Below are 8,329 nucleotides of genomic sequence, written 5' to 3'. Positions count from 1 at the left end.
TCCGGACGCTTTGTTTGTCTTAGCTCCAGGACCAATGATCAAACTTCTGACAGGTGGCTATGGCCTAGGCACTTGAAGGCAACAAGTTGTAATGCTTATTCTCTTCCATCCAATGTAACTGAACTCTGGCGAAGGTTGAAGAAAAGAAAAAAAAAACTTGGAAAGTGCTTGGGCCAAGTCCTGTCCACTTTTTCATGCCAAAATGCTGGCGTATAGGGTTGATAAAATTCCTATGTTTACCATTTTAACTTTGCAAATAATCTACAGATTAGTTTCTCCAGCAACAATGTAGAGATGTGTCTCTATGGTAACAGACTACAAACAAACCCTGTGTAGTCTGATCCTCTAGTCATACACTCTTTCATCTGTTCTGAATGTATGGGCGTATTCTTGAAATACTCTGTATGTTTTCCTGTAGAAGGGGAATGAATGGTTCTCAGTGCTCAAAGGCTCCAAGGGACAAGGGACGTCTCCTGACCAATATGAATGAGACAAATGTTCATTTACAGCACCACTACTACCTGACAACCAAGATGTGATAACCTGAGAAAATGGAGGTACAGATGTCAATGAACACTGACAAACTTTTATACGAGAATATTTATTATTTTTTTTAGAGATCTTACAACCAGATGTTTCTGGAATTCATTCAAAGAAATACACATTCCTTTTATGAAGTCTCAGTTTTATGCATATACATATATATATATCTTTTATATAAAGGCATTTACTGTTATCAGTAACATAACAATCAAAATAACTTAACCAACTCATTGCCAAATGTGGAAGCATCAAAACACTGAAAGAAGATGGTGTATACAAGTAGTCTGTGGCCGCAGGCTGTCAGGACATCCTGGGAGTTGTAGTCACAAAACTGCCGGACCACAGTTGAAAGTAACATTCTTGTACGTGGCTATGTATATATTGTTATAACGGAGAACGTGAATACATACAGAGGAGAAATCACACTCAGCGGATAGTGAGATCCAGCTATACATATCTTGCAGTATATATATATATGTATTTGGTTTGGGCAATAGACCGATTGACTAACATCTTCACCGTCAATATGAACAATAAGTGAATTACACAGGACAACTGGAAGACACATAACACTATGGTCACCAGGTCAGTGCATGTAATGGAAAGACTTACTCTTCTGCATCATGCGAGACTGTGCAGAATATACAGACTTGACAAGATCGTCCCCTTCTCCAGGGCCTTACATGTATAACAGGGGTCCACTGAAAGCAATGGGTGGTTCAAACCCAACAACCTCTTTAACGGGGTTAATATAGCAAGGCCTAGACCTTGGGTTCATACAGATGAACAGGAAACAAAATGTGTCACCCATGGATTCCAGAAAAGCCATAACTTTAATAACATTGCATAGATTTCTTCTGTCGGCATATGTTCGCTCTTAAAAAACCATTTTACAGTTTTTATATCCATTATACAGTATGAAGTATGTTTGCAAATAATATGTACGGTTCCTGAGTTATAGCATGTCTAATAGTCCTGTCACCTTCAGAGCTGCATTCACAATTCTGCTGGTGGTTACATTATTGTATCAACAGACATTACCCTTCAAGACCAACTTGAAGCATCAGAATGATGAATTAGTGGCCCTGGCACATTACACAACCCGGTTAACACTAAATTACTAGCTTTAAATATTTCCTTGAGTTTTACTTTAAAGTGTCGCTGTCGTTATAACTTTTAAAATGTGATATAAAAGAAGTTTGCAATATACATTCATTTTTTTTTTTAGTTATCATGGAAAACGGCACTTCCTGTTTTCTGACAGTTTTTTTCCTGAAAAAACAGGAAAGAGTCATAAAACAGGAAGTCTAGTGTATCCCAGGCCATCTGAGCTCTCACAGAGAGAAGGCAGTCATGTGACTGATGGACATATTGAGCCGTGACTCTCTTTACTGGCTGAAATTTCTGTGTTTAGTCGGTTTTTTTTTAACCAGCACAAGTCAGCTTAACCAGTAGCTTTTTAACCAGTAAGTTCAGCTTTGTTTTACAGCATAATAACAACAACAAAGATAATGAATGTAAATTGCAAACTTGCTTTATATCACATCTACTGTTGATTTAGAATTTAAAAGTTTTAACGACAGGGACACTAAGTATCTGATTACACTATGACTCATCTTAGGATCAAAACCAACAGTATTTGCTGTGTCCAGACTCTGAACCAGCAGGGAATTACTGCAATATGCGAAGTCAGTGTTAAAGGGGTTATTCAGGATTAGAAAAAGCACAGCTACTTTCTTGAAAGAACAGCACCACTCTTGTCCCCAGGTTGTATGTGGGATTACAATTCAGCTTCATTCACTTCAATAAAATTAAGTTGCAAAACTACAACCAAACTGAGGACATGAGTGGTGCTGTTTCTTAAAGAAAGAGGCCATGTTTTTCTAAGCCTGGACAATCCCTTTAAGGAAAAGCCACTGCAAGAACAGAATGCATCTCTGGATGTGAAAGAAATGAGAACATGATGGATATAAACTGCAGAATACTTTCCAAAGGCAAATCTACGCTCCAAGATAAGGTCCCTGTGTGAGCTCAGTATTTCATAAGGTGTAATAAGTGCTAATGACAAAAAACATATTTGGTTTAACTGACTTGTAAAAAATAAACTTTCTTTCTACATTTATTAACCCCCAATAAATTATTCCCGTTCAGAAACATTGGCAACGTTACAAGACATACAAGTCATCAGTCAAACTTTATATCCCATTGTAGCTTGTAGACCTCTTCTTCTGGATGCTAGGGCCAAAATCATTTGAAAAATTAGAACAAAAGATGAAAAAAAAACTATTTTACATAATAGAAGATAAAGAAAATTAAATTAATGGATTCTGCTCATCGAATAACTGGTGCTGATCGGTCGTTTGTTACAGTGGGGCGGAGCTTGACGGTGGCAAATGGGTTTTCACCACTGGAAGAGAAATTTTTTTTTAGTTAAAAAACAAAACAAAACTAAATATAGAAAAATATATAAGACCAGACACAGTAATATTTGCTGAATGTAAGGTTTGTGTATATATTATTATACAGTGTATGAGGGATTGCCCCTCACTTGTGCTGATGGACACTACTGCTGAGGAGTGTGTCATTTTCCTCTCCCTCCCTGCAGTCTCCCATGAGTCCTTTTTCTACACTGAAACACAGTTAGGGTGCCTTCACACCTACCGGATCCACAGCGGATCTCACTTCTGCGGATTCGAAGCGAGAACCGCTGCGGATCCGGTATCAACTCACCCCTATGATAGCACATATTCGCAGGGGGATTGACATCCTGCTGTGAATATGTGCTTTAACTCCCTGGCTCCGGATGGGGGGGATGTGCCGCAGCCCCGCCGTCACATCCCCCCATCAGCCCATCTCCGGCCCGCCGCAGCGAGCATACAGTACCTGCTCGGCGGCGCGGTTGAGAAGAACATAATAAGGGTGCTAGGAATCATTCTGTCTGTCTGTCTATCTATCTATTTGTCTATCTATCTATTTATCTATCTATATCTATCTAAATCTCTCTAAATTCATATTGCTGGTAACAAAAAATGGTAATGACCTACCTCAAGAATGGATGTTTCATAACCCCATTTGGTGTCGGTTTCTGTTAAAAATTATAAAAAATTAAAATGCAATAATACTGTATAATAATTCAACAGTCTGTAAATCTTAAGATAATACATGATTATCTAGTACAATACAATTCACATAAAAAAACAATGACACAACGACTTGCAATCACGAGAAGTGGCCACTAGATGTCAGCAGTGTACCATAGTTGCTGAAGCAGCCTTCCTAACAACAGGATTAAGAAAAGTTCTTAGCATTGTCTACCTTCAAAATGAACAGAATCAGTGCACTTAATTGATCATCTGATAAAGGCCTGGGCCATAGAACAGAGTGGGACTGGCTATGATTGCAAGTGCTCATTCCTGATAGCCTTGGCTTGTATTAAAATCTGGCTTAGTTATATTAAGTACAGAACAAGTTTCTGCTTCCCTTATCTAAGGCCAAAGGTGGGTTTTGGAAACTAATACGCAAGTCAAAGTACAAGGGAGAAGAGCAGTGACACGTGTGCAGAATTCCTCACACATGCAACCACCTGCCCTGTACAGGTATAATATCTACCCTGAACACTAATGCTTCTGCTGCAACTCACTGTAGTATGAACTTGACATAGTGGTGTGCTTGCATTGTAAAGACTGTGATGCAGTCAGTTTTCTGTTATGTCCTGGAAGGTCACTGATATAACCCCCAGGGTTATGTACTGTAAATATCTAAGCATGCTACTAATGTAATGTACCCCGAGCTTTCTACAAGCCTTCTGCCTCTAGAACATGTATTATTCTTAGGATGTCTTATGTATTCCTTCTAGTACGCTTCTTACACATAAAGACATATTTCCATCCACAGCGTTCCTCTTCACTGGTCCTGCGTATCCAAGTGCTCCTGACATTGACAATCAAGGGCAAGCCGACCTCAGCCAATACTGATAAAACACCAGAACAATGCTGGAGCCGCGGCGCCGTCTTCACTTCTCCATACAACTCCAGCCCTGCTTAGCGCTCACGTCATTTATTATTGCAGGATTTCAGACATTGCTGTGTCTGTGCTCCCAAAAACTACAAAAACATCATCCTCATCACTGCCGACTGCACAGATAAGTGATGAAATAACAACCTATAAAGTTGTACATGATGCCGACAACACAATGACTGTATATGCGTATGTACACGCACACACATATATGTATACAATACAATCTATGGCCTGTTTATATACAGTTTAAAGATCCCCACTGTATTATATGACTCCTGTAGAATAAAAAAAGCTGTCTGGTGACTTAATATTTGTTTAGGTGAATAATTCACATCTCATATAACTAGTATGTAAGGTATGTAAAGTTGTTTGCCTCTTCCTTTTGTTCTTCAGGGGAATGTGGGTTATATACAAGCAGTGATGTAGATTGGAATTATTGCAGGGGTAGGGAACCTTGGCTCTCCAGCTGTTGCAAAACTACAACTCCCATCATGCCTGGACAGCCAAAGCTAAAGCTTTGGCTGTCCAGGCATGATGGGAGTTGTAGTTTTGCAACAGCTGGAGAGCCAAGGTTCCCTACCCCTGAATTATGGGAAGAAGAGGGGAAAAACAAAAACAAAAACCTTTAGCAGTGCACAGGGATGGAACGTTGTATGTGAAAGATCCAACTTGTTGCATCAGGTAATTCCATCCTGGACGCCTCTGGATCGTTGAACATACGTGAATCCAGCCAATAAGTGCCAGTCATGTCCTAATCTGATTTTTTTAATACAATTTACAAGAACAATCTAAGGTTAGAAAACATGATATAAAAGAGTCTGCTTACTGGTGATCCGTTACTTGCTGCGGGGACAGCTTCTTTGGCAAACATTAAGGAGAAGGTATGTCTTTCCCGCTCAGGGGAGTCCCTAAAGGAAGACTGCTCTAAGTAATCGGGTTCCGGAAGGACCATGTCACTCTTGTCGAGTAAATTGGCCGTGCTGAGACTTCTCACTGGAGCGGGGCTGGGAGTCACACTACAAGAGAACACAGTCCTGTTAGTGGCAGTCCTATCCACCCCAGACACACGGTCACTGGTCCCAATGCTCTCCCCTCCCATTAAGCAGTGTTTGTGTTAAGCACTAAGTGTTGCCAATGATGCACAGCCATTGTGCCAGCTGCTGCTGCGTTCCTATTCAACCGCCACAAAACCTGGCACCCAGCCATGCCCTGCAGGTATGTATGTTCTGGGTGTGTCCGAGGCTCTGATACATTGTCTGTGTACTATTCAATGTCACATGAATTCCCACTGTCAATGTTCTGCGCCACGCTTGTGGTTGTGTAAAACAGCGCTGCGTGTATTTATTCTAAAGATACATTGCTTGAGTCTGCTCTGTATATTAGGCATAACAGTGTGATTCTTAAGAAAAACAGGCAGTAGAGTTGGCATATTTTGGGCCGCACCTTGGCACTTGTGTGGATTCTTTTCCGTTCTCTTCTAGTGGCCTGGTATACGATGACGGGAACCACCCTTTCCTGGAAGAAGTGAAGGAAAAAATTATTTAGAAGAAAAATTATTCAACAAAGTGTACAGTATATGCTTCTGGTTTTTGAACAAACTTTTGCTAAATGCCTATAACACCAGAACCTTTTACAGAAACCCGAATCTTGGTATCACGGAGATGGTAAATGATCAAACTCATATGACTCATCGATTGGTACCCTATCTAAGTAAGGAAGGTTTCCTAAAGCACTTCTAGCCTGTACTTAGGATAGGGCATCTACATTTAAAAGAGAAGTCCTGTGAAATTTTTTATTAAAGTATTGTATTTCCCCTCCAAAAGTTATACATATTACCAATATACACTTATTACGGGAAATGCTTATAAAGTGCTTTTTTCCCTGCACTTACTACTGCATCAAGGCTTCACTTCCTGGATAACATGGTGATGTCACTTCCTGGATAACATGGTGATGTCACTTCCTGGATAACATGGTGATGTCACACCCCAACTCCCAGAGCTGTGCGGGCTGTGGCTGCTGGAGAGGATGATGGCAGTGGGGTGCTCAGTGTCCCTCCAGTGCCCTGTGTCCCTCAGGGTCCCCCTCCCATCATCCTCTCCAGCAGCCACAGCCCGCACAGCTCTGGGAGTTGGGGCGTGACATCACCATGTTATCCAGGAAGTGACATCACCATGTTATCCAGGAAGTGACATCACCATGTTATCCATAAAGTGACATCACTATGTTATCCAGGAAGTGAAGCCTTGATGCTGTAGTGCAGGGAAAAAAGCACTTTATGGCTATGTTCACACTACGTATATTTCAGTCAGTATTGTGGTCCTCATATTGCAACCAAAACCAGGAGTGGATTAAAAACACAGAAAGGATCTGTTCACACAATGTTGAAATTAAGTGGATGGCCGCCAGTTAATGGAAAATATTTGCTGTTATTTTAAAACAACGGCTGTTATATTGAAATAATGGCCGTTATTTACCGTTATATGGCGGCCATCCACTCAATTTCCCCATTGTGTGAACAGATCCTTTCTGTGTTTTTAATCCACTCCTGGTTTTGGTTGCAATATGAGGACCACAATACTGACTGAAATATACGTAGTGTGAACCCAGCTTCTAAGTGTATATTGGTGATTTGTATAACTTTTGAGGGGCCATACAATACTTTAATAAAACTTTTGCCAGAATTCTCCTTTAATCAGCGGTGGTCTGATCTCCCACATACCTATTTGTATGTGCAGCTATGTCTGGCACCTGCCCCTGTCACTCAGCCCCATGCACCACAGTTGCATGTAAGGTCAAACTGCTAGACATGTGTAATGTGGGTGCTTCCTCCGTCTAAGATCCTACACTTGTGCAGTAAGACTAGCCCAGGAGAAGGAGTCAATACTATATTATGCACACATGAATAGGCATAAGTAGGTAATGCAGAAGAGACTGAGTGGGCAGGTGGACTGAGGGTCCAGGGGATGACCCTCAGTGCACCAAAGCACCTAATTTACATATATTAATCTTTCTAAATTATACCAAAACAGTGCAATGGATTGGGCAGAAACGTTTACGTTTGGAATAGGCATCAGAACACTTACAAGTACATATCATATGTACAAACCTGCTGCTAGTTTCCTTTTAAACATAGGTCAAAAACCCACATAAATGGCTGATATTAAATCTATTGCTCTGATGTGTGGCATTGTCATTGTATTATAAGCAATGATTTTGAGTGCCATTGGTAATATTTGCTATTAAGAGTCCTTCATGCCCTTTAAAGTGGAAAAACATTGCAGAAGTCACTGCCAGGGAGGGATACCCTAGGAGGTCTATGCCAGTCTATGGTAATCTTGGACTATACGCTTGGATTTTAAGGATTTCTAGCTGATCAGCTGCTGGTTTAATGGACTTTAATAGATCACAATATAATTGTATAGATTGTAATGAGGGGGTCACGTACAGTCTGGTAGTGTCGTGCTCTCCATACAGCCAGCCATCCTTCTCCTCCGGTATAAGAAGAGTGATGACGTCTCCCTGCTGAAAGCTCAGCAGAGTCTTGCCGTTTCCTGTGTGTGGGAAAATGGTTCTGACTTTTGGCCTCTTCATGAGATTCAATCCTGTTGCAACAGACATGGATCGCGGCAGCATGCCCTCATCTGTGCTCTCTGCTGCCAAAAAGAACAGAGAAGGTGACGTGTCTTACTCTTTAAACATGTGACATGCACAATACATATTCAGATAACAGACTGATAAAAAATTACACATACAACTTTTTAAT

The 8,329-nt window shown here is 40.8% G+C and overlaps 1 protein-coding gene across 2 annotated transcripts in view; it reads right to left on the bottom strand.

Moving 5' to 3' along the window:
- Positions 1–582: 582 nt before the first annotated feature.
- The window catches only part of BAIAP2L1 (BAR/IMD domain containing adaptor protein 2 like 1), a 58,664-nt gene continuing 50,917 nt past the window's right edge, over positions 583–8,329 (bottom strand). The window contains exons 10-14 of one of the 2 annotated variants that reach the window (XM_069983853.1): positions 8,012–8,219; positions 6,007–6,078; positions 5,390–5,579; positions 3,588–3,628; positions 583–2,950 (exon numbers count right to left, since the gene is read on the bottom strand). In XM_069983853.1, the coding sequence (XP_069839954.1) occupies positions 2,875–2,950; positions 3,588–3,628; positions 5,390–5,579; positions 6,007–6,078; positions 8,012–8,219 (587 nt within the window). In that variant the 3' untranslated portion in view covers positions 583–2,874. The remainder of the gene's footprint in view (positions 2,951–3,587; positions 3,629–5,389; positions 5,580–6,006; positions 6,079–8,011; positions 8,220–8,329) is intronic. The other variant, XM_069983854.1, reaches the window with a different exon arrangement.

This window comes from Dendropsophus ebraccatus, chromosome 9, assembly GCF_027789765.1.
Source record: "Dendropsophus ebraccatus isolate aDenEbr1 chromosome 9, aDenEbr1.pat, whole genome shotgun sequence".
NCBI lineage: Eukaryota > Metazoa > Chordata > Amphibia > Anura > Hylidae > Dendropsophus > Dendropsophus ebraccatus.
This window is presented reverse-complemented; position numbering and strand designations above follow the sequence as displayed.